The sequence below is a fragment of the Chlorocebus sabaeus genome, chromosome 11 (genome assembly GCF_047675955.1).
Source record: "Chlorocebus sabaeus isolate Y175 chromosome 11, mChlSab1.0.hap1, whole genome shotgun sequence".
Classification (NCBI taxonomy): domain Eukaryota; kingdom Metazoa; phylum Chordata; class Mammalia; order Primates; family Cercopithecidae; genus Chlorocebus; species Chlorocebus sabaeus.
In genome coordinates this window covers 48,569,558-48,596,668 of record NC_132914.1, presented here as the reverse complement: position 1 = coordinate 48,596,668, position 27,111 = coordinate 48,569,558, and the positions used below count along the sequence as shown (strand labels likewise).

Genomic DNA, 27,111 nt, shown 5'->3' with positions numbered 1-27,111 from the left:
ATCAGTTTTTAAGAAATTTCAACCCAAATCCATTGAATATTGCCTTTCCTCTATCCCCTTTATTCCTTCCTCTCTGGCACTCTCATTAGATGTCTATTAGATTTTCTCATTCTATCCTTCTTATACTTTATTTCATGATTTTCTCTTTTTTTCCCTCTGTGCTACAGTCTAGGAAGTTCCTTCAGCTATATCTTCTGGTTCACAAATCCTCTCTTTAGCTGTGTCTAATATGATATCTAGTTTATCCAGTAAGTTTTTTTTTTTTGTTTTTGAGACAGAGTCTTGCTCTTGTTACCCACGCTGGAGTGCAAAGGTGTGATCTTGGCTCACTACAGCCTCTGCCTCCTGGGTTCAAGTGATTCTTCTGCCTCAGCCTCCCGAGTAGCTGGGATTACAGGCATCCACTACCACGCCTAGCTAATTTTTTGTATTTTTAGTAGAGATGGGGTTTCACCATGTTGGCCAGGCTGGTCTCAAACTCCTGATCTCAGGTGATCCACCCGCCTCAGTCTCCCAAAGTACTGGGATTACAGGTGTGAGCCATCGTGTCCTACCTATCCAATGAATTTTAAATATTAGCAATTACTTTTTTCATTTTTAAAGATTGATTCTCCTTTAAATGTACCTAGTCCTTCTAAATAGTCTATTGCTCATTTTTAATTCTACCTTTTACTTCTTTAAACAATTTACATACTTTTTTTATTCTATACCTAAAAATCTGAAGTCCTTGGGAGGCATAATATGTTTGTTGTTTCTGTTGTCTTTCACTATTAATGATTTTTTTCCTTATGTGTTTGGTGATCTTTGAACTGATATTTGGTTGATTTTAATCTGTGGGATCTTAAGTGTTTCCAAACTTTAGCCCATTGAATTAATTTCAGTTATTATATTTAATTATATTAGATATGTATGTTAAATATATTAATGATTTGTGATCTTTTTATTGTAATCCATTCAATTTCATTGAAACTTTATCTGGTTATATTCTTTGAGGCCTTAGATGAAGTTGGGTTTCTATATAAATAATTTATATTTGATTTTGTCAGGATCAAATCTTGGGATGTTACTAAGCTAGAATCTGTTTTAAACTAAATTCTCAGCTTGAAGTTTTGTAGTCTACTCAGCGTTACTCTGGATAGCAAATCCATGTGAGTGGTATTTATAGTTATACATTTGGGGGAGAAGAAATTTCTAGGTTTTCCCCCTTCCATTAGGCAGTTTTCCTAGTAAACATGGGGATGGCGATAGGAGGTGAGGATGTGTTGGTTATATGTGGTTCATTTAAAAAGCTTTGTATTTTAAAATAATTATGGAGTTATTGGAAGTTGCAAAGATAGCACCGAGAAGTCAAGTGTACTTTTTATGCAATTTCCTACAATGGTTACATCTCTTGTCACTGAAATACAATATCAAAATCTAGAGACTGATGGCCAGGCACAGTGGCTTATGCCTGTAATCCTAGCACTTTGGGAGGCTGAGGCGGGCGGATCATGAGTTCAGGAGATCGAGACCATCCTGGCTAACAAGGTGAAACCCCGTCTCTACTAAAAATACAAAAAAAAAAAAAAAAAAATAGCCACGTGTGGTGGCGGGCGCCTGTAGTCCCAGCAACTCCAGAGGCCGAGGCAGGAGAATGGCATGAACTCGGGAGGTGGAGCCTGCACTGAGCCAAGATCGTCCCACTGCACTCCAGACTGGGCAACAGAATGAGACTCCGTCTCAAAAATAAAGAAAAAAACTGGAGACTGACATTAATACAATGTGTGTGTAGATTCATGAAGCCATCACAAAAAAAACAGGGTATGGAGTTATTCCATCAGGACAAAAATCTCCTTCTTGCTACCTAACCTTCTTAACCCTAGCAACTATTAATCTATTCTCTGTCTGCGTAATTTTGTCATTTCATTGTTATATACTTGGAATCATAGTATATGACATTTTAAAATTGGCTTCTTTTCACTCAACATAATGCCCTTGTCCATCTAACTTGTTGCATGTATCAATAGTTCATACCTTTTAACTACTTAGTTATATTCTATGGTAAAGCTATACTAGTTTATTTAAGTATTCTCCTATTGAAGGACATTTTGGTTGTTTTTAGTTTTTGGCTTTTACAAATAAAGCTTTCATGAATATCTGTAAATAGGTTTTTTGTGTGTACATTTGTATTTCTCTGGGATAAATGTCTAGGGGCACAATTCTTGGCTCATGTGGTAAGTGTATGTTCACATGTATGTTTTAAAGAAACTGTATGTCTGTTTTTTGGTGTATACACGTTTAGCATTGCTATGCTTTCTTGGTGGACTGACCCTTTTATTATTATGTAATGTGTCTCACCATCCTTGTAATCTTCTTTGCTCTAAAGTCTACTTTATCTGATATTTATATAGCCATTCCTACTTTCTCTTTTTTCCATTCCAGCTTCTTTTTTTTGTCTGGATATTGGGTCTTACTCTGTTACCCAGGCTGGAGTGCAGCGGTGCCATCATAGCTCACCATAACCTCAAACTCCTGGGCTCAAGTGATCCTCCCACATAGCTGGGACTACAGACGTGCACTACCGTACCTGGCTAATTTTTTGTTTTTATTTTTGTAGAGATGAGTTCTCCCTATGTTGCTCAGGCTGGTCTTGAACTCCTGGCCTTAAGCAATCCTCTCACCTCAGCCCCTCAAAATGCTAGGATTACAGGTGTAATCCAGCTTTCTTTTGATTAATGTAGCCATGTGTATTTTCCCCCTCCTTTTTTTTAACCTACGTAGATCACATTTGAAGTATACTATATATATAAGAACAAGGTGGGCGCAGTGGCTCACACCTGTAGTCCAAGCACTTTGGGAGGCCAAAGTGGGCAAATCACTTGAGGCCAGGAGTTTTGAGACCAGCCTGGCCAACATGGCAAAATTCCATCTGTACTAAAAATACAAAAATTAACCGGGTGTGGTGGTGCACCCCTGTAATCCCAGCTACTCGAGAGGCTGAGGCACAAGAATTGTTTGAATCCAGGAGGCGGAGGATGCAGTGAGCTGAGATTGCGTCACCACCCTCCAGCCTGGGTGACAGAGCAAGACTCTGTCTTAAAAAAAAAAAAAAAAGAAAAAGAAAAAAAAGAAAAAAATTGTATCCTGGGTCATGAGTGTGACTCATTTTTAAAGTATAGCCATGGGACAGACTTCAGCTTTATGGTGTCTTTCCCTACTTCCCAACTTGGACAAGTTTTATTCCTTAACCATCTCCTTCCAAGGCCCATGAAACCACTGAAATCAATATTACAAGTTAACATTTTGGCAAATACTCTCAAGATCCAAGTTAACTTCTGTGTTCCAGTTCCCTCTCTAAGTTTCTATTTCACACCGAGTCCTTAACCTATGTATTCTTCCTCTTTAATAGTTTTCAGTGGGGAACTTGGTATGTACCTGTAATCTACCATGTTCTGAAGAACTAATTTAATTCTCAAAACAACTCTATGATGGGTATCATTGCTCTCACTTTAAAGATCATGAAACGGTATGACATTGTGAAAGATGAAATATTAGGCTCACGCCTGTAATCCCAGCACTTTGGGAGGCTGAGGTGGGCGGATCACGAGGTCAGGAGATCAAGACCATCCTGGCCAACATGGTGAAATCCTGTCTCTACTAAAATACAAAAAAATTAGCCAGGTGTGGTGGCATGTGCCTATAGTCCCAGCTACTCGGGAGGCTAAGGCAGGGGAATCGCTTGAACCCAAGAGGCGAAGGTTGCAGTGAGCTGAGACTGCACCACTGTACTCCACCCTGGAGACGGAGCAAGACTCCCTCTCAAAGAGAAAAAAAAAAAAATATATATATATATATATATATATATAGAGAGAGAGAGAGATAGATAGATATAGATATATAATATTAATAATATAGTGGAAATACATGAGATTTGCAACAGGCAGAACTGGGCTTGAATTCTGACTTTATCATTTAGTTCTTAGTTCAAGCAACTTATTTAACCTCTTTAAGCTTTATTTTACTCATTCATTTTATAGTATTTTCTACAGTGTTGCTGGGGGTATTAAATGAGATAATGCATTGCAATGCTTAGCATTTTAGTAAGTACCTGGCCCTAAACAAATGGTAGTTGCTTCTATTATTGTTGTTGTAATTGTTATTAAAGAGTCAATAACATGCCCATGGTCATTCAGCTAGCACATGGTGGCAGGCTGGGACTCAGAATTAAGTCTGTGATTCTAAAGCCCGTGTTCCTTTCCCTACACCATGTTGCTTTCCTTATCTTCCTTAAAAAGTATTCACAGATGGAAAAAAAGAAAAATAATAATTCGCAGGTCTTTCGTACATTTATCTACTTCCTACCTAAATAATCCACAATTATTTAAATGGCTAGGGCCTGTGGGGAATAGGAAGAAAACAGGAGTCTTAGTAGTTAACCTCATATATTCCTAACTGGACTATGATTTCCTCCAGAGCAGTTTAATGTAGTTATTAAATATTCAGGCTTTACAATAAAAGAGACTTGGATTTGAGTCCCAGCTTCTTAATCTCTAAGATTCTCAATTACTGGTCTGTTAAATGGGGTAAAAATAACATTAACTCCCTTTTAGGAATATTGGGGGCATAGGATAAAGTAGTATATTTAAAACAGGACCCAGGACAGGCATGATGCTCATGCCTATAAACTCAGCTACTCAGGAGACTGAAGCAGCTGGATTGCTTGAGGCCAGGAGTTTGAGACCAGCCTGGGCAACACAGCAAGACTGTCTCTTAAAAGCAAACAAACAAAAGCTGGGCACAATGGCTTATACCTGTAATCTCAGCACTTTTGGAGGCTGAGGCAGGAGGATTTCTTAAGGCCAGGAGTTCAAGACCAGTCTAGGAAACATGGCAAGACCCTGTCTCTACAAAAAAATGAAACAATTAGCTGGGCACGGTGGCACATACCTGTAGTCCCAGCTACTTGGGAGGTTGAGGCAGGAGGATTACTTGAGACCAGGAGGTCAAGGTTACAGTGAGCCATGATTGTGCCACTGCATTCCAGCCTAGGTGACAGAGCAAAACCCTATCTCTTAAAAAAAAAAAAAAAAACATATATACATACATAATACATTTGAAAAAGCTGGGCGTGGTGGCACGTGCCTGGAGTCCCAGCTATTGGAGAGGCTGAAGCAGGAGAATTGCTTGAGCCCAGGAGCTTGAGGCTGCAGTGAGCTATAATTACACCACTGCACTCTAGCCTGAGTGACAGAGACCACCATCTCTAAAAAAAAAAAGTGTTTTAAATAGCAACAAGAACAAAAACAAGACCTGAAACATGGTAAATGCTCCCAAATGGTAGCTGTTATTACCAAAGACAAAGAGGCTATGTTGTCTATTTTTATTCCTCCCATTAGTTCAGTCAGTTAACATTTAGTGCCCCTATGTACACTAAAAAAATATATCGCAATCAGCTTGCCTGATACCAAACAAGGCATTAAATTAAAAGGAAACTAAATATGATTCCTCATAGCCTGAAGCTTATTACTTAAGATAGAGAATCCTGCTGCAGAGCTGGCTTCATAATCTGTGAGTTCAAACTACAGAAACACTTGGAACTATCATTCTATCTTAACGTTCAAGTATCTTGGCATGTACAACCAGAGAAAGTCTCTATTTCTGCTTTGGAAGAGAATTTTCTCTCCCCTCTCACAAGGAAAAACAGATCCCTCAAAAAGTTGTTTTCAGTGTTTTATAGGAACCGATAATACTTTTCAATCTCATGGCATAAAGTGATAAAAAGATAATACACAGAAACAGTCAGGCATCACTTAATGATGGAGAACATTCTGAGAAATACATCGTTAGGCAATTTTGTTGTTGTGCAACCATGATAGAGTGTACTTACATAAACCTAGATGGTATAGTCTGCTGCACACCTAGGGTATATGGCATAGTCTTTTACTCCTAGGCTACATGCCTGTTCAGCTGTACTCAATATTGTAGACAGCTGTGATACAGGAGTAAGCATTTGTATATCTAAACACAGAAAAGGTACAGTAGGCCAGGCTTGGTGGCTCATGCCTGTAATCCCAACACTTTGGGAGGCTGAGATGGGTGGATCACAGGAGGCCAGGAGTTCGAGACCAGCCTGGCCAACATGGTGAAACACTGTCTTTACTAAAAATACAAAAATTAGCTCAATGCTGGGCGTGGTGGCTCATGCCTGTAATCCCAGCACTTTGGGAGGCCAGGGTAGGCGGATCATCTGAGGTTGGGAGTTCAAGACCAGCCTGACCAACATGGAGAAACCCCGTCTCTACTAAAAATACAAAAATTAGCAGGGCATGGTGGCACATGCCTGTAATCCCAGCTACTTGGGAGGCTGAGGCAGGAGAATCACTTGAACCTGGGGGACGGAGGCTGCAGTGAGCTGAGATTGTGCCACTGCACTCCATCCTGGGCAACAGAACGAGACTCTGGGGGAAAAAAAAAAAAGTACAGTAAAAATATGGAAAAATAATCTTATAGACCACCATCATGTGTGTGGTCTGTCATTAACCTAAATGTCATTATGTGGCACCTGACTGTATATAAAAGATTTGACCTTCCTCTGCACATCATCAGGAAAATGTGTATCAGTAAAATTCAGACCATAATTACCTTCTTCTTTTGTTCTTCCCCAGCCACTTATAAAACACTTTGTGTTTCCGTCCAGGATTTGGAAAACATCAAAAGGTAGGCAAATAGGCTGAATATAATCATTATACCTCACTGCTTTTTTTAAGTGAAAAAGTGCAATATCATTTACATAAGATTCCAAAATGAAGTTTGGATGAACAATGATTGCTTTAATTTTTATCTTCTTGGTATAAGGATGGTGCCCATGTATATTATTAGTTCCAATCACAGCTCTCCACATTAAAGGATCCCTGAAAGAAAGTAAACATTCTTATTATAAACATCTTTATTTAACTAAGTACATATTCTTAACTTCCCACTAGTTTTTTTCTCATGTTAGATTAATAATAAAAAACTTTAATTCCAGTTTCATGTGACATAAAATATTAAATAACACAAACATCATGATCTAGGGAAGGAGAAAAAGACCAATGGGACAGAAAATTCAGAAACAGATTCAAGTACATGAGAATTTAATATGTTATTAAGGCAGCATTTTTTACCAATGGACAAAAGAATGAATTATTCAATATGTGGTATTGGGGCAACTAGCTGTTTGAAAAGAGAAATAAAATTAGATCCCTGAAATAACACTAAATACCAAAATAAACTCCAAATGGATTAAATATTTAAATGTACAAATCTTCTTAATAAAGAGTTCCCATCTTTCAGAGATACCCAAAGTGGTATGTCTGAGTTTTGCTTCAAAATAATTGGAGGGAGAATGGTGAGGGTATAGGTGAAACAAGATCAGGTATCAGTTGATAATGGGAAGCTGGGTGATGGGTACATGGGAGTTCGCTAAAATATTTCCTCTAGTTTTATAATTTTTTTGAAACTTACTGGAATGAAACATTTGGGTATTAACTTATTATGTGAATGAAAAAACTAAACCAGGGCCGGGCTCAGTGACTCACACCTGTAATCCCAGCACTTTGGGAAGCCGAGGTGGGTGGATCACGAGGTCAGGAGATTGAGACCATCCTGGCTAACATGGTGAAACCCCGTCTCTACTAAAAACACACACACACACACACACACACACAAATTAGCCGGGCGTGGTGGCAGGCACCTGTAGTCCCAGCTGTTTGGGAGGCTGAGGCAGGAGAATGGTGTGAACCCGGGAGGTGGAGCTTGCAGTGAGCCAAGATCGAGCCACTGCACTCTAGCCTGGGCGACAGAGTGAGACTCCATCTCAAAAACAAACAAACAAACAGAAAAAAATATGGATGAATATATAACATTGACACAAGAAAGGATTTGATAAAGCATGATATTAAAGGTAAAAACAAGAAGCAACTAATGGATCTTGGCCATCTTAAAAAAGCAAGCAAACAAGCAAGCAAAAAACCAAACCCAAAACAAGTGAAACAATTAAAACCACAAGAGGTTAACAGTAGTTAACATCTGGAATCGAATTCGGAAGGAGGAACTTTCACTTTATACACTGTTGCTTACAGATAACTTTTCATCTTTCAAATTGGCAATGTTTATGTGAGTGCGCACGTGTGTGTGTGTTCGATGATAACACTCAGTGCACATCAGTTAGAGGAACAAGGGTACTCTTACTCATGGCAGAAAGTGTAATAGATGGGCAATTTGGCAACATGTATCAATAGCCTAAAAAAGCTGCATTACATTTGACTTGCAATTCTACTTCCTAGAATTTATCCCAAAGAAATAAAAGATGAACACACAAATTTAGCTATAAAAATATTTACCACAGAAATTTTGGCACATCTACAAAGTGGAATACAGGAGCAAAACAGATACGTTGATATGGAAAAATGCTTATGTTATGTAATTTAATGAAAAAGGCTATTTCACAGTTTAGCTATATAAGCCTGTTATATAAAATACTTTGCATATGTGGCTAGAAAAATCTAGAAGACTATGTAACAAAAAACAGCTATTATTTCTAGGAAATGCAATAAATGATTCTTATTTTTTCTCATTTCTGTTTTCTCATTTTCTTACATTAAATACATTCTAGGCCGGGCATGGTGGCTCACACCTGTAATCCCAACACTTTGGGAGGCCGAGACAGGCAGATTGCTTGAGCCCAGGAGTTTGAGCCCACCCTGGGCAACATGACGAAACCCTGTCTCTATAAAAAATACAAAAATTAGCTGGATGTGGATGGCACATGCCTGTAGTCCCATCTACTTGAGAGGCTAGGTGGCAGGATTGCTTCAGCCCAGGAGGTTAAGGCTGCAGTGAGCCATGACTATGGCACTGCTCTCAAGCCTGAGCAACAGAGTGAGACCCTGTCTCAAAAACAAAAAAACAAAACAAAACAAAACAACCAAAAATGTTTTACTTGTTTTTTTAAATATAAAACTGTACATACACTTATCATTTGACAAGGTAGTCTCACTCTTGGGTATTTACAGAAATGAAATGAAAACCTACATTCACACAAATGTTTATAGTGGCTTTACTCATAATTGACCAAATTGGAAACAAATATCCTTCAAGAGTAGATGGATTAACAGACAGTGGTACGTTCATATGTATTTGGCCATTCTTGCTTTGTTGTAAAGAAATACTTGAGGCTGGGTAATTTATAAAGAAAAGAGGTTTAATTGGCTCACAGTTCTGCAGGCTGCACAGGAACCATGGTGCTGGCATTGCTTGTGGTGAGGGCTTCAGGGAACTTACAATCACGAAGGAAGGGGAAAGGGGAACAGGAGCATCGCATGATGAGAAGGAGCAAGATAGCAAGTGGGGAGGTGCCAAACACTTTTATTTATATCTTTTCCCTAACTTTTATTTTAGGTTTGGGGGTACATGTGCTGGTTTGTTACATAGGTAAACTGTGTGTGGCAGGGGTTTGGTGTGCAGATTACTTCGCCACCCATGTGATGAGCATAGTACCCAATAGGTAGTTTTTCAATCCCCTTCTCCACCCTCAAGTAGGCCCCAGTGTCTGTTATTCCCTTCTTCATGTTCATGTGTACTCAATGTTTGGCTCCCACTTATGAGAGATAACAACATGTAATATTTGGTTTCTGTTCCCGTATTAATTTACTTAGGATAATGGCCTCTAGTTCCAGTCATGTTGCTACAAAGGAGATGATTTGATTCTTTTTCATGACTGCATAGTATTCCATGGTATATACGTGCCACGTTATCCAGTCCATCATTGATGAGCATCTAGGTTGATTCCAGTCTTTGCTATTGTGAATAGTGCTGCAGTAAACATATGCATGCATGTGTCTTTATGGTAGAATTATTTATATTTCTTTAGGTGTATATCCAGCAATGGGATTGCTGGGTCAAACAATAGCTCTGTTTTAAGTTCTTTGAGAAATCTCCATACTGGTTTCCACAGGGACTGAACTAATTTCCATTCCCATCAGCAGTGTATAAGCATTTGCTTTCTCCATAGTCTTGCCAGCATCTGTTATTTTTTTACTTTTTAATAATAGCCATTCTGATTGGTGTGAGATAGTGTCTCATTGTGGTTTTGATTTGCATTTCTCTGATGTTGAGCATTTTTTCATGTTTCTTGGCCATATGTATGTCTTTTGAGAAGTGTCTGTTCATGTCCTTTGCTCATTTTAAAATGGGGTTGTCTAGTGTTTGCTTGCTAATTTGTTTAAGTTCCTTATAGATCCTAGATATTAGACCTTTGTTGAATGCATAGTTTATAAATATTCTGTAGGTTGTCTGTTTACTCTGTTGATAGTTTCTTTTACTGTGCAGAAGCTCTTTAGTTTTATTAGATCCCACTTGTCAATTTTTTTGTTGCAGTTGCTTTTGGAGTCTTTGTCGTGATGTCCTTGCCAGCAGCTTTGTTTCTGGGTTCTCTAACCTGTTCTATTGGTCTATGTGTCTCTTTTTGTACCAGTACCATGCTGTTTTGGTTACTGTAGCCTTCTAGTACAGTTTGAAGTCAGGCAGTATGATGCCTCCAGCTTTGTTCTTTATGCTTAGGATTCCTTTGGCTATTTGGGCTCTCTTTTGTTCCATATGAATTTTAGAATAATTTTTAAAATTCTGTGTAAACCGTTGTTGGTAATTTGATTGGAATAGTGTTGAATCTGTAAATTGCTTTGGGCAGTATGGCCATTTAAACAATAATGATTCTTCCTATCCATGAGCATGGAATGTTTCTCCATTTTTTTTTTTTTTTTGTCATCTATGATTTCTTTCAGCAGTGTTTAATAATTTGTTTTGTAGAGAGCTTTCACATGCCTGGTTAGATGTATCCTTAGATATTTTAATCTTTTTGTGGCTATTGAGAATGGGATTCATTCTTGATTTGACTCTCAGCTTGGATTTCACTGGTGTATAGAAATGCTGCTGATTTTTGTACATTGATTTTTTTATCCTGAAATTTTGCTGAAGTTGTTTATCAGATCTGGGAGCCTTTGGGCACAGACTATAGGGTTTTCTAGGTATGGAATCATATTGTCTACAAACAGACATAGTTTGACTTCCTCTCTTCCTATTTGGATGCCTTTTATCTCTTTCTCTTGCCTGGTTGCTCTGGTTAGGACTTCCAGTACGATGTTGAATAAGAGTGGTGATAGTGGGCATCCTTGTCTTGTTCCAGTTCTCCAGGGCATTTCCAGCTTTTGCCCATTCAATATGATATTGGTTATGGGTTTGTCATAGATGGCTTTTATTATCTTGAGGTATGTTCCTTCAATGCTTAGTTTTTTGAGGGTTTTTAACATGAAGGGATTTGAATTTTATCAAAAGCCTTATCTGTATCTATTGAGATGATCATGTGGTTTTTATTTTTAGTTTTAGTTCTGTTTTAGTTCTGCATATGTTGAACCAACTTTGCATCCCAGGAATAAAGCCTACTTGATCATGGTGGATTAGTTTTTGATGTGCTGCTAGATTCAGTTTGCTAGTATTTTGTTGAATATTTCTGCATCTATGTTTACGAGGAATATTGGCCTTAAGTTTTCTTTTTAGATCGTGTCTCTGGCAGGTTTCAGTTATCAAAATGATGCTGGCTTTGTAGCATGAATTAGGGAGGAGTCCTTCCTCCTCAATTTTTGAAATAGTGGACCGGTACCACCACTTTTATCCACCTGGTAGAATTTGGCTGTGAATCCTTCTGGTCCAGGACTTTTTCTGGTTGGTAGGTTTTTTTTTATTACTGATTTAGTGTTGGAACTTGTTATTGGTCTGTTCAGGGTTTCAATGTCTTCCTGGTTCTATTTTTTGAGGTTGTATGTTTCCAGGAATTTATCCACTAGATTTTCTAGTTCGTGTGCATTCAGATTTTCGTAATAGTCTTTGAAGGTATTTTATATTTCTGTGGGGTTGGTGGTACTGTCCCCTTTGTCATTTCTGATTTTGTTTGTTTGGATCTTCTCTATTTATTTTTTCTTTCTTTCTTTTTTTTTTTTTGTTAGTCTAGCTAGTGGTCTATCAATCTTATTTATTCTTTCAGAAAACTTTTGGTTTCGTTGATCTTTTGTATGTTTTTTTGTGTCACAATTTCATTCAATTCAGCTCTGACTTTGGTTACTTCTTTTCTTCTGCTAGCCTGGGGGTTGGTTTGTTCATTTTTCACATTCCTCTAGGTATGATGTTAGGTTATTAGTTTGAGATCTTTCTAATTTTGGTGTGGGCATTTGGCACCATAAACTTTCCTCTTAACATTGCTTTAGCTGTTTGCCAGAGATCTGGGTATGTTGTATCCTTGTTTTCGTTAGTTTCAAAGAATTTCTTTAATTCTACCTTAATTTCAGCATTTACCCAAAAATCATTCAAGAGAAGACTGTTTAATTTCCATGTAATTATATGGTTTTGAGAGATGGTGGTACTGATTTCTATTTTTATCATGTTGTGATCCAAGAGTGTGGATGGTATGATTTTGGGTTTTAAAAATTTGTTAAGAATTATCTTATGGCTGAGTGTGTGGTCTATTTTAGAGTATGCGTTATGTGGAGATGAAAAAAATGTATATTCTGTTGTTTTTGGGTGGAGTGTCTGTTAGGTCCATTTTGTCAAGCGTCAAGTTTAGATCCCAAATATCTTTTTAAGTGTTCTGCCTCAGTGATCTGTCTAATACTGTCAGTGGAGTGTTAAAGTCTCCCACTATTATTGTACGGTTATCTAAGTCTCTTCATAGGTCTCCAAGAAGTTGTTTTATGAATCTAGGTCCTCCAGTATTAGGATAGGTAAGTCTTCTTATTGAATTGAACCCTTTATCATTATGTAATGCTCTTCTTTGTCCTTTTTTGGTCATTTTGGTTTAAAGTCTATTTTGTCAGACTGGGCGTGGTGGCTCATGCCTGTAATTCCAGCACTTTGGGAGGCCAAGGCGCATGGTTCATGAGGTCAGGAGTTCAAGACCAGCCTGACCAAGATGGTGAAACCCTGCCTCTACTAAAAATACAAAAATTAGCCAGGTGTGGTGGCAGGCGCTTGTAATCCCAGCTACTTGGGAGGCTGAGGCAGGAGAATTGCTTGAACCTGGGTGGCAGAGGTTGCACTGAGCCGAGATCGTGCCACTTCACTCCAGCCTGGGCGACAGAGTGAAACTCCATCTCAAAAAAATAAATAAATAAAGTCTGTTTTGTCGAAAATAAGAATAGCAACCCCTGCTCTTTTTTGTTTTCCATTTACTTGATAGATTTTGCTCCATCCCTCTACTTTGAGCATGTGGATGTCACTGCATGTGAGATGTCTCTCTCTTAAAGACAATGTACAGTTGGGTTCTGTTTTTTTTAATCCAACTTGCCACTCTGTGCATTTTAAATGGGGTGTTTAGCCTTTTTACATTAAAAGTTAATATTGATATTTGCAGATTTGATACTGTCGTTGTGTTGTTAGCTTGTTTATGTAGACTTGATTGTGTAGCTGCTTTATAGTGTCAATGGTCTATGTACTTAAGTGTGTTTTTGTGGTGACTGGTAATAGTCTTTCATTTCCATGTTTAGTACTCCCTAAGGATCTCCTGTAAGGCAGGTCTGGTGGTAATTAATTCCCTTAGCATTTGCTTGTCTGAAAAGGATCTTATTTCTCCTTCACTTACAAAGCTTAGTTTGGCTGGATATGAAATTCTCTATTGGAATTTATTTTCTTTAAAGATGCTAAATACAGACCACCAATCTTTTCTGGCATGTAGAGTTTCTGCTGAAAGGTCTGCTGTTAGCCTGATGGGGATTCCCATTGTAAGTGACCTGCCCTTTCTCTCTAGTCGCCTTGATGTTTTTTCTTTTACATTAACCTTGGAGAATCTGATGACTATATGTCTTGGGGATGGTATTCTTGTATAATATCTCACAGGGCTTCTCTAAATTTCCTGAATTTGAATGTCAATCTCTCCAGCAAGGCTGGAGAAATTTTTATGGACAATGTCCTCAAATAGGTTTTCCAAGTTGCTTGCTCTCTGTCCTTCTTTCAGGGATGTCAATGAGTTGTAAGTTTGGTCTCTTTACATAATCCCGTATTTCTTGGAAGTTTTGTTCATTCTTTTTTCTTTATTTCTGTCTGAGTTGACTTGAAGAACTAGTCTTTCAGCTCTGAGATTTTTCTCAGCTTGGCCTATTCTGCTGTTAATACTTCCAAGTGTATTATTAAATTCTTGTGTGTGTGTTTTTTTTTTTTTAGCTCTATAGATCAGTTTGGTTCTTTCTTAAAATGGGTGTTTCATCTTTCAGCTCTTGTATTATTTTACTAGATTTCTTAGATTCCTTGGATTGGGTTTCAGATTTCTCCGGAATCTCGTTTCTCTTCATTGCCATCCAGATTCTGAATTCTATGTCTCTCATTCCAGCCATTTCAGTCTGGTTAAGAACCATTGCTTGGGAGCTATTGTGGTCATTTGGAGGTAGGAAGAAACTCTGGCTTTTTGGGTTGCCACGGTTCTTGCGCTGGTTCTTTCTCATCTGTGTGGACTGTTATTCCTTTAATCTTTGAAGTTGCTGTCCTTTGGATGGAGCTTTTTGCTTTTATATTCTTTGGTGCCCTTGAGGGTTTGACTGTGTTATAAGTTGGGTTTAGTCAACTGGCATCATTTCTAAGTGATTTTAGGTGGACAAGACTCCGCTCAGCATTCCTGGGCTGTGAGCTCTAATCGTGGCGGACTTGGACAGGCTCATGGCTTTGTATTCTGGCCTCTCATAGTCGGGCACATGCTGCATGGGAAGACCCGAGGTGTTCCTGGTCCACTAGCAACAAGGCTGCAATGAGGGATGCTGGCAAAAGCACTTTGCTGGGCAGTGGCAGCAGGGTTCATGCTTGTGTGCATGTGCCAGCAGTAGCAGGGCAGCAGTGCAGCTGGGTCCACGTGCGTGTGCACTGGTGGTGGCAGTGCAGTGGGGTCTGAACATGTGCCAGCAGTAGTGGGGCAGAGGCATGGCACGGTGCACTGGTGGCAGTAGTGCTACACACTTTTTTTAGACAGGGTTTTGCTCTGTCACCCAGGCTGAAGTACAGTGGCGTGAACATGGCTCTGTACTGCAGTGTCAACCCCCTAGGCTCAAGCAATCCTCTCACTTCAGCATCCTTAGTAGCTGGGACCACAGGCATAAGCCACCACACCTGGCTAATTTTTAAAGTTTTTCGTAGAGGCAGGGTCTCACTGTTTTGCCCAGGTGGTTTTTTGTTTGTTTGTTTGTTTGAGACGGAGTCTCGCTCTGTCACCCAGGCTGGAGTGCAGTGGCACGATCTTGGCTCACTACAAGCCTCCCAAAGTGCTGGGATTACAGGCGTGAGCCACTGCACCTGGCTGACCAGGCTGGTCTTGAACTCCTGGCCTTAAGTGATCCTTCTGCTTCAGCCTCCCAAAGTTCTGGGATTACAGGTGTGAGCCAATGCACCTAGCTGGTGCTACCCACTATGAAACAAACAGATCTCATGTGAACTCACTTATCACCAAGGGAATGGTTGTAAACCATTCATGGGGGATCTGCCCCCACAATCCATTCACCTCCTACCAGGCCCCACCTCCAATACTGAGGATTACATTCCAACATGAGATTTGGAGCGGACACTCAAACTGTATCATCATACAATGCAATACTACTCAGCAATAAAAACAAATAGTAATGATACACACAGTAACATGGATGAATCTCAAATGCATTATGCTAAGTGAAACCAAACTCATAAGGCTCCATACCATATGATTCCATTTATATGACACTCTGGAAAAAGCAAAACTATAAAGACAGAAAACAGATCAGTGGTTGCCTGGCAATGTAGGAGGGAGGAGGTTTACGTCAAAGGGGTATGGGGGGGAGTTTTTGGAGGTGAAGAAACTTGTTCTGTGCCTCCTATTGGTAATCACATGACTATGCATTTGTCCAATTCACAGAACTGTACACTAAAAATAATGAATTTTACTACATGTTGTTATATCTTAATAAAATCATTTTTGTCATTTTTTTTTTTTAAAGGAATGATCTGACACACAAAACAGCATGGATGAATCTCAAATGCATTCTGCTAGGTAAGTAAGTCAAGCTCAAATGCCTATATATTGTATGACTCTGTTTATATCACATCCTGGAAATGGAAAAACTGTAAGGGATAGACGACAGATCAATGGCTGCCAAGGGTTGGATGCAGGGGCAGGGGTTGGCTACAAAGGGTCATGACAGGATTTAAGGTTATGGAACTGTTCTAAATCTTGATTGTAGTAATTACATGACTATCTACACTGTCAAAAGTTGTAGAACAGAACTTTTTTAAAAGGTAAATTTTACTGCATGTAAATGAGGCCTTAACTTGAAAAAGAAAATAAGGCCATGAGTGAGAAAACTGAGAAAAGAAAAATAGATCCAAAAGGTTATTTCTACTAATGTGAGTTAGGACTGGCTGTACGAAAAAGCCTCTAAGTTTTAATACATATCAGTGCTGCTGGACCACAACATATTCTTTCTCAGTTCCAGTTACATAGAGATAATTCAAACAATATCCTCTTTCCCTTTTCTAGAAATATCCATTGGTGGCTGGATGCAGTGTCTCATGCCTGTAATCCCAGCCCTTTGGAAGGCTGAGGTAGGAAAATAGCTTGAGCTTAGGAGTCAGAGACAAGCCTGGGCAATATAGCAAAACCCCATCTCTACAAAATACAAAAATTAGGCATGATAGCACACGCCTGTAGTCCCAGCTACTTGGGAGACTGAGGTGGGAGGACCAATTTATCCTGGGAGATTGATGCTGCAGTGAGCCAAGATTGTGCTATTGCACTCCAGCCTAGGTGACAGAGCAAGACCCTGTCTCAAACAAACAAGAAGAAATACCTGTTGGTGCTTATATACCCATATCTATATCCTGTGCAAGGATGAGTGCCCTGTCCACTCTGATGTCAAGGTGCTCTCATTTAATACATGACTCAGGTCCCCTGACCACAGCTCTCTGGGAAAGAGGCCACTAATAAAGGTTTATTCATAAATTGAGCAACGGTGGTATCACCTAGATTGAAAAGCTGGGCTGGGATAATCAGATAATTCATCATGAAAATTGATGAGAAGGCCAGTTAGCAATAGGGGCTGAAGCTGAAAGATTATGAGATAGAATGAAGGACCATAACATATCATGTATAAGTTCGTGTTATAAGCAAGCCATTCAGTGAAAGGGAAAAAAGGGCAGACAAAAAAACAAAACAACAACGACAAAAACAATGCCTTCAGAGACACCTAGCTATAAACAGCTCCACCCCCAATATCATTCCTCATATGATGAATCTGGCTGCGTATCAGAATCCAGTGCTTTGAAAAGGAGCCAAGACCACGACTGGTTCTTAGAGACTAAACTGATTTCTGGGTGGGAAGTGGGGAAGGCAAATCCAACACAGTGGCCAGCAGGAAGTTGACGAGGGAGCTTGAAGATATCTACCAATGTGGAATGAAGTATTTTATAATAACAAGCGTCCAATATGATAAAGCTCACTCATTGACTTGGCAACGCTTTTTTTTTTTTCTTTTTTCCTGACAACCTTTTATTTGATCAAGGGGCCTTCAAAATAGAAATCAACTTTCCAATAGAGTTTCCAAACCTGCAAAAAACACTTAAAAAGTTATCACCATACACTTGGTGAAAAAGGACAAGCCTGTCTTCCAGTAACTAGTGCGAAAAACTGGACACTAGTAACTAAACTTGGCCAAGTAGTCCAGTACCTCATATTACTGGTGAAAGAACTCAGACCTAAGCATCCCCTTCATGCTGATGTACTTGAAGAATATTCTTTTTTTTTTTTTTTGAGATGAAGTCTCACTCTGTGACCCAGGCTGGAGTTCAGTGGCACGATACCATCTCACTGCAACCTCCGCCTCCCGGGTTCAAGTGATCATCCTGCCTCAGCCTCCCAAGTAGCTGGGATCACAGGCGCCCACCACCACGCCTGGCTAATATCTTGTATTTGTAGTAGAGGCGGGGTTTCACCATGTTGGCCAGGCTGGTCTCCAACTCCTGACCTTGTGATCCACCCGCCTCGGCCTCCCAAAGTGCTGGAATTACAGGTGTGAGCCACCGCACCCAGCAGGTTCTGTCATCTTAATAATAGTGTTCTCCAATCCATGAACACAGGATGTATTTTTATTTATTTATTTATGTCTTCTTGTTGCCCTCCAGCCTAGGCAACAAGAGCAAAACCGCCTCTCAAAAAAAAAAAAAAAAAAAAAAAAAAAGGATGACAGAACCACCCAAAGCAATCTTTTCCCCAATATGGGAAAATGTGGATTTTCCCATATTGCTTTGTAGACTGTAAACTTTCTAAAGAGTTTTTAGTTTTTAGACTGAATGCAATGCCTATCAAAATCCCAATGACTTTTTTTCAGAAATAGAAAAACCCATCCTAAAATTCATATGGAATATTAAGAGACTCCAAATAGCTGAAATAATCTTGAAAAAGAAGAATATAGTTGAAGGACTCACACTTCCTGATTTCAAAACTTAGTGCAGGCCGGATGCAGTTGCTCACACCTGCAATCCCACCACTTTGGGAGGCCAAACTGGGCAGATGACTTGAGCCCAGGAGTTTCAGACTAGCCTGGGCAACACAGTGAAACCCCGTCTCTACAAAAAAATACAAAAATTAGTCAGACATGGTGGTGCACACCTGTCGTCCCAGTTATTCAGGAGGTTGAGGTGGGAGGATCACCTGAGCCTGGGAGGTAGAGTTCGCAGTGAGCTGAGATCATGCCACTGCATGCCAGCCTGGGTGACAAAGCAAGACTCTGTCTAAAAAACAAAACAAACAAAAACACCACCAACAAAAAATACTTACTACAGAGCCATACTAATCCAAACTGTGTGTGATACTAGCATAAGGATAGATATATACATCAGTGGAGAAGAACTGAGAGCCCAGAAACACACCCTCTCATATATGATCAATTGATTTTCAATGAAGGTGCCAATACCATCCAATGGGGAAAGGACACACTTTTCAACAGATGGTGCTGGGAAAACTTGATAGCCACATGTAAAACAATGAAATTGTACCCTTACCTGATACCTTATGCAAAAAGTGACTCAAAATGGATCAAAGACCTAAATATAAGAGCTAAAGCTATAAAACTCTTAGAAGAAAACATAGGGGAAAAGCTTTGTGATACTGGATTTGATATAATGATTTCTTACAGATTACACCAGAAACACAGGCAACAAGAGAAAAAATAGATAAATCTGACTTCATCAAAATGAAAAGCTTTTGTGTATCAAAGGACACTATCAAGAGAGTGAAAAGATGACCCACAGAATGGGAGAAAATATTTGCAAGTAATGTGTCTGACAACAGATTAATATCCAGAATACATAAAGAACTCCTACAACTCAACAACAAAATAAGCCCAGTTCAAAAATGGACAAAGGACTTGAATAGACATTTCTCCAAAGAAGATATACAAATGGCCAATAAGCACATAGAAAGATGCTTAACATCACTAGTAATTTGGGAAATGGAAATAAAAGCCACAATGAGCTACCATTTCATATTAATTAGGATAGTTGTCATAGTAGTAGTGTAAATATAACTACGGTAAGTCATAAGCTAGGAATATGGAGCCTGATATTCTGGATCTACTTTTAATCAGTAGGGAGGGCTGAGGGACAGAAAAAGCAAATTTAAGATACTGCACAGACAGCCTTCATAGGCCTTGGGGACTACTTGGAGAGGTGAAGTGGGAGAAATTAGATAACTCTCTGGGTAATGGAGCTGTTGATCATGCTATTGACTGAGAAAATAGAGAAGAAACAGTATCAGAGGAAAGTAAATTCTATTTTGGACTTATTTAGAATGTGACTCCAATATATATGCATGGTAGGGAGCTGGAAATATGACTCATCAGGAGAGACCTAGGACTTGACAGCATATGGTGATTGCTGAAAACAGGTAGATTAGACATCTCTAGGAAAGAGTACAGAATGATAGAGGGCAGAGGGCAAACTCTAGAAAACACTGCAATGTAAAGGATGACAAAGACTCATCAAAGAAGCAGGAGAAAAAAGTAGAGTGGTGTCTTATAAATCAAGAAAAGAGATAATTTCAAGAAGAGGATGTGGTCAACATTGCCAAAGGCTGTAGAGGTCAAAAAGGATGGGAACTGAGATGAAGTCATTGGATTTGGCATGGAGGTGGATCTTTAATAGCATTTGGCCACAAAAATCAGACTGCAAATGGATTTTATGGGTCAATGGAGGTGAAGCAAAAGAGAGTCTCTTTTTCAAAGAGTCTAATAGTAAAGGCCAAATCTGGCATGTCTCTTATTTTCATACAGTCCATAAAGCATGTTTTTTACATTAAAAAACATTTTAAATATAGGGACAGGGTCTCACTATATTGCCCAGGCTGGTCTCAAACTCCTGGCCTCAAGTGATCCTCCCGTCTTGGCTTCCCAAGGCATTGGGATAACAGATGTAAGCCACCGTGCCCTACTCTACATTTTTAAATGGCTGAATCAACCAAAATATTTCATGACAGGTTAAACTTATATGAAATTCAGATTTCAGTGTTCATAAAGTTTTACTGGATTATAGCCATGCTCATTCAATTACTTATTGTCAGTGCTGGTTTTCATGCAATTGTGAGAGAGACCATATGACCTTCAAAGCGTAAAATATTGACTACTTTTATGGAAAGTTTACCAGCCTCTAATTTAAAGGATCCATGATCGGGCATGGTGGCTTACACCTGTAATCCCAGAACTTTGGGAGGCTGAGGCGGGCAGATCACGTGAGGTTAAGAGTTCAAGACCAGCCTGGCCAACATGGTGAAACCCCCATCTCTACTAAAAATACAAAAATTACCCGGACATGGTGGCAGGCACCTGTAATTCCAGCTACTCGGGAGGCTGAGGCAGAAGAATCGCATGAACCCAGGAGGCAGAGGTTGCAGTGAGCCAAGACTGCACCACTGCACTCAAGCCTGGGTGACAGAGCGACACTCCATCTCAAAAAAAATAAATAAATAAATAAAAAATAAAGGATTCCTGGGTGCAGGGCTAGAGGGAGGGATAGCATTAAGAGAAATATCTAATGTAGGTAGATGATGGGTTGATGCGTGCAGCAAACCACCATGGCACATGTATACTTCCATGTAACAAATCTGCACGTTCTGCACATGTACCCCAGAACTTGAAGCATAATAATAAAAAAAATAAATAAAGGATCCCTTTCAACAAATACACTGTACTATGTATAAGGCATTATGGCTATTTGCAAACATAGCTTAACTGAAAATGGGTGAAGTTAAATGGTCCTCTATCACTTCAAAATATCCCGTAAGAAAATAAAATAGTTGTGTTCTGAATACATACCTAGCGTCTTTAGTGCAGTGGGCAGCTGTGAGGACCCACCTCTCTCTCACTAGGGTTCCCCCACATATATGAGCAAGAGTGTGATCATATTTAATCTGCAGGCTCACCACCCATGGCCATGCACCAGCTTGAGCTTCTGTGCCCCCTATAATCCGAGACCCTTGCAACACATCCTTAAGCGGTGCTGTTCCACAATCTAGAAATAAAAATGATATATTATTTGGACTGAGCATCTATTATGTGTTACTTCCTAAGCTGAACGTATTAATGAAATCCTTTAAATTCCTATGTTAAACATAAAGCAAGCTAACATACCTGAGACATGCCCATATTCTGAAAGAAACTTGGGCAGTTAAGACAAATATGCCATAATCGATTACTTACAAATGGACATGAAGTCAACACAATTCATTAATTTTAAAACTCCATTCCCCAAAAATATAAAAATAAAATTTTTGGGCCACGTATCACCTTCTTCCCTGTGTGAAACAGCAGTTAAAGAGCCTGGACACGGTGAGTCGAGAGCTGCAAATTCTCATGCTCACCATTTCACTTGTTGGGCTAATTTTTCTCACCTAATAGCACTCCCTTTCAACTCTTTATCCCCTGACTTATTCATATATAAAATGAGGATGATAAAACCCAGAATGTTTTGAGGAGAAAATACAGATTCACAATACAAAGTGTCATTTTACTCTTACAACTACTGTTATTATAACCTGTTGAGAAACTGCTTGGGTATGTAAAATTTTGGTTAAAGGCCACTGGAACACCAGAAAAGGAGAAACTCGAATTCAAAGACTATACCGGAGGGGAAAAGGTAAGAGAGGACCCCAGAGACAAGCACGAACAGGTACTGCCCTTTGCATGCGCCCCTCCCTGCCTCCGCCGCCCGAGCCTCTTGCGGGCGGCCTCCGTCTGCTGGGAACCAACGGCCCGTTCCAGCGAGGGGCCAAGGCTGTGCCTTCCGGGGGGCGAGTCGTGGTCTGAGTGTAAGTGAGAGCTCCCCACAAACAACAGCGCCACGCTCAGGAGCCGCAGCCGCATTTTGGAGGTTGGTGAGCAAGATGGCGGCAGGTTCTTCCCACCCGCCCCGGGCGGGCGGGGCGCGCGGCCTGGCCGGGAGGCGCGAGTGCGGCCGGGGGATGTCGGAAGACGAGGAGTAGGTCAGTTTAGAAAGAACCCCTCACTCTCAAGGTCTGATCGGCTTCGTCATCCACCGCTATCCCCCAGGTGATGTCTGATCACCCTGGCCTGTCCAGCAAGAATCCTGTTAGGTCGGTTAACCGGAATCCCATTACTCCTGATGCTCCCTCTTAGTAATTTTCCATCCACTGACCCCTCTATCCTGCTCATTGGCTATAAATTCTCTCTTGCCCCTGTCCTGTTTGGATTTTAGCCCGGACCCTCTACCCACTACAAAATCCCATTGCCATGGTCCCTGTCCCTATCTGGATGGTCCTGAATAAAGTCTGCCTTCCTGTGCTTTAATGAGTATCACTGAATAATTTTTCTTTAACATAACCCGAAGTTTTTAAGAATGATGTCTAATGTTCAGTTGTAAATTGTTCTCTTTCTTATCTTGACCTATACTGAACTTTGCGTTTGTTAAACCAACACCTTCAGTAATAAGAAGACCGTGTGGGAAGCTGGTGAGGTGGTGGAGAGTTAGAGGTCAATAAAAGGACAATTGCCTTGCTCATACCATCCTTCCGAGGCTGGTGCCGTTGGCAGCATTAGATAAAAGGAGCATATTAGTTTGGGGCTTACACATGGTAACATGTGGGGAAGGGAGCAGAGGCTCAGAGCTGTGCCGAAATCAGGGGGTGGAGGAGGTGATATTGGAGAAACAAATTGCAGCATGAGCTGATCTCTGTGGGCTGACAAGAAACAAAGTCCTTGTTCCCCAGGTATTTTAGTAGAAGGTGTTATTAGAAAGGGAGAGAAACACAGCTGGGGTGTGTGTATTTGTGTGTGTGAGATGTGGTCAGATTGTGTATGCCTTTGTAAACAGGGCAAGATGACTGTTTTTTCTTTTTTTAAACCCATAGCCAACATGATAGGGATGATGGCTCTTGCTATGACAGATAATAGAGGTTCAACAGACTTATACAGCAAGTATATGCAGCCAAGTCATCAAATAGCAGGGACACAGGCAGTGGGCTGGGCACAGTGGCACATGCCTGTAGTCCCATTTACTCAGGAGGCTGAGGCAGGAGGATTGCTTGAGCCCAGGAGTTCTGGGCTGTAGTATGCTATGTCAACTGGTTAATGCACTAAGTTTGGCATCAATATGGTGACCTTCGGGTAGTGGGGAACTACCAGGTTGCCTAAGGAGGGGTGACTGGCCCAGACTGGAAATAGAGTTGATCAAAATTCCTGTGTTGATTGGTAGTGAGATCGTGCCTGTGAATAGCCACAGCACTCCAGCCTGGGCAACATAGCAAGACCCCATCTGTCTAAATAAAATGAAAAAGGCTGTGGATCATAACTGCAGAGGTCTTCTTCCTGGATTTCCTCTGCCTTTTCTCCTCTCCTGCACTGTCATTTCCTCTCTTTGGTGGGATCACTCCTATCCGCAGACAAATATCCTCTGGTGTGGTAGGTAGCCTACAACATGCCCACCAGTGAACCCTGTCTCCTGGATTCACATCCTTAGTGAGCTCCCTCTCCTTTAGTGTCGGCTGGATTTCGTGACTCACTTCTAGTAAATAGAAAGTTACAGAGATGATGGGCTACCACTTTCAAGATTAGGTTATAAAAAGCTTGTGACTTCTGTCCTGAGCACTCTCTCTAGCCCTGTTGCTCTGAGGTAAAGCTGCTGCCATGTTGTAAGCTGCCCTGTGGACCTGTAGAGAGGCTGCCAGCAAGAGCCACCGAGGAACTGAAGTCCTCAGTTGAACAGCCGCGAAGAGCTGAATCATGCAATACCGCATGATCTGCTTAGAGGCAGATCTTCCCCTGATCACACCTTCAGATGAGACCACAGTGCCAGCTGACACCCTCACTGCAACCTCATGAGAGACCTTAAGTCAGAGACACCCAACTAAACTACACTCAAAAGTTCTGACCCACAGAAAGTACAAGATAAGTTGTCGTTTAGAGCCACTGCATTTCGGGATAATTTGTTATGCAGCAACAGATAATATATCTGGTTTCTCCCACCTTTGAAAAATCTTCAATTGCCTTTATATCCCCTGCTTTCCTCTATAGCAAAATTTCACCCGAGAGGTTGTTTACAGTTACAGTTTCTACTTTCCACTTCTTCAACTTTTTTTTTTTTTTTTTTTTTTTTTTTTTTTTTGAGGCGGAGTCTCGCTCTGTCGCCCAGGCTGGAGTGCAGTGGCCGGATCTCAGCTCACTGCAAGCTCCACCTCCCAGGTTTACGCCATTCTCCCGCCTCAGACTCCCGAGTAGCTGGGACTACAGGCTCCCGCCACCTCGCCCGGCTAGATTTTTGTATTTTTTAGTAGAGACGGGGTTTCACCGTGTTAGCCAGGATGGTCTTGATCTCCTGACCTCGTGATCTGCCCGTCTCGGCCTCCCAAAGTGCTGGGATTACAGGCTTGAGCCACCGTGCCCCGCCAACTTTTTTTTTTTTTAATTCGTTTAGTAGAGACAAGCTCTACATTGCCCAGGCTGGTTTCAAACTCCCGGCCTGAAGCAATTCATCCACCTCAGCCTCCCAAAGTGTTGGGATTACAGGTGTGAGCTACCGCACGCGGCCCACTTCTTCACTTTTTATTCCTGTCTTTGTGTTTTAAAAATGTTGTTGGTTTTTGTTAATTTTTAAGAATAGAAGCAGAACTTTATTTCTCCTCTCAGAAAAAAAGACCTTGTCCACAGAAGCTCTCTTAGCTTAACCAGCTTCATCCCATTACATTTTTTGTTTGTTTGTTTTGAGTCTCACTCTGTCACTGAGGCTGGAGTAGTGCAGTGGCATGATCTCAGCTCACTGTAACCTCTGCCTCCCAGGCTCAAGTGATTCTCCTGCCTCAGCATCCCAAGTAGCTGGGACTACAGGTGTGTGCTTTTTGTGTGTGTGTGTATTTTTTTGTAGAGACAAGGTTTCACTGTGTTGCCCAGGCAGGTCTCAAACTCCTGAGTCAAGCGATCAACCTACCTCAGCCTCCCAAAGTGTGGGGATTACAGGCATGAGTCACTGCGGCTTGATCCCATTAAAATTTTTTAGAGAAAATTAAGTGAGCCTCAAAACAAAACATCCTACCTCTCCTTTCCAAGTGAAACCTTAAGAGCCATGGTTATGGAGGATGAGGGCATTAGTACCAGGGCCTGGGGCCTGGGCTTTGGGGAGGCTTTGTCCTTCCACTTGGGGCATGTCTGAGTACTAGCAATTTTTAAAATAAAACTATTTTATTACACAGAATTTAAGTAATAACAGTACAAACATTCATGTATACACCACCCCATTCACTACATTTGTTTTGTTATTTAATACATATAAAAGGATATTTATAAAATATATGCTCAGTTTAAAGAATAACAATAGAAGAATACTCATTTAAGAGAAAGAAGATTATTTTTGCTTTTGAAATCCCCTGTGTATCTCTCCCTCATTCTGTCTTTATTTTTCTCTCAGAAGTAACCAATATTCTGGATTTTGTATTTATTTCACTTATTCTCATTATAAACCTTGCCATACAGTATGGTAGCCACTCACCACATGTGACAATTTAAGTTCAAATGTAAATTAAATAAAAATTCAGTTCCTCAGTCACATGAGCCATACTTTTTAAGTGCTCAGTAGCCACACGTCACTTGTTACCATACTGGACAGCATAGTTGTAGAATATTTCCACCGTTGTGAAGAGTTCTATTATACAGCACTGCTTTAAACAATATAGTTTTTAGTTTCACGTGTTTTTGAACTGTATTAGGATTCTCCAGAGAAACAGAACCAACAGGAGAGTGAGGGGGAAAAAAAAAGAGAAAGAGAGATTTTGGGAATTAGCTCACATAATTACGGAGGCTGAGAAATCCCACAGTCTGCCATCTGCAAGCTGGAGAAACAGGAAAAACTGGTAATGTGATTCAATTTGAGTCTGAAGGCCTGACACCCAGGAGTGTTGATGTCTGAGGACAAGAGAAGATGTCCCAGCTCAAGAAGAGAAAGAATTTGTCCTTCTTTCACCTTTTTGTTCTATTGGAGACATCAACAGATTCGATGATGCCCACCTACAGTGGCGAGAACAATCTTCTTTACTCATTCTCCTGATTCCAATGCATGTCTCTTATGGAAACACCCTCACAGATATTCCCAGTTGTGATTACCAGCCATCTGGACATCCCTTAGCCCCATCAGTTTGACACATAAGATTAATCATTACATGAGCTTTATATAAATGGAATCATATGATAAATTTTCTTTTGCAGCTAGTTTTTGTTTTTTTATTCAGCATTAGGTTCTTTACATTCATTTCTGTAGTTATCTAACTGCAATTCATTTACTTTCACCCACCATCATGTGCATATGCCACAAAGTATTTATCTACTTTGGAATCTATTATTGATGGACATTTGCATTGTTTCCAGGTTTTTTCTATTACAACTAATACCATTATGCATATGAGCATGAGTCTCTCTGGACTACATACTAGTGGTAGGATTACTGCATCATAAAGAATACCATCATCTTCTCCAAATAATGCCAAATTGTTTTCAAAAATGTTTCACCAATATTCTCTTCAAGCCAGTCATGGTGGCTCATACCTGT

The 27,111-nt window shown here is 40.3% G+C and overlaps 1 protein-coding gene across 1 annotated transcript in view; it reads right to left on the bottom strand.

Moving 5' to 3' along the window:
• TMPRSS12 (transmembrane serine protease 12) overlaps positions 1–22,846 on the bottom strand; it is a 45,153-nt gene extending 22,307 nt beyond the window's left edge. The window contains exons 1-3 of the mRNA XM_008003236.3: positions 22,238–22,846; positions 21,378–21,573; positions 6,622–6,890 (exon numbers count right to left, since the gene is read on the bottom strand). Of these exons, the coding sequence (XP_008001427.2) occupies positions 6,622–6,890; positions 21,378–21,573; positions 22,238–22,424 (652 nt within the window). The 5' untranslated portion in view covers positions 22,425–22,846. The remainder of the gene's footprint in view (positions 1–6,621; positions 6,891–21,377; positions 21,574–22,237) is intronic.
• Positions 22,847–27,111: the final 4,265 nt, after the last annotated feature.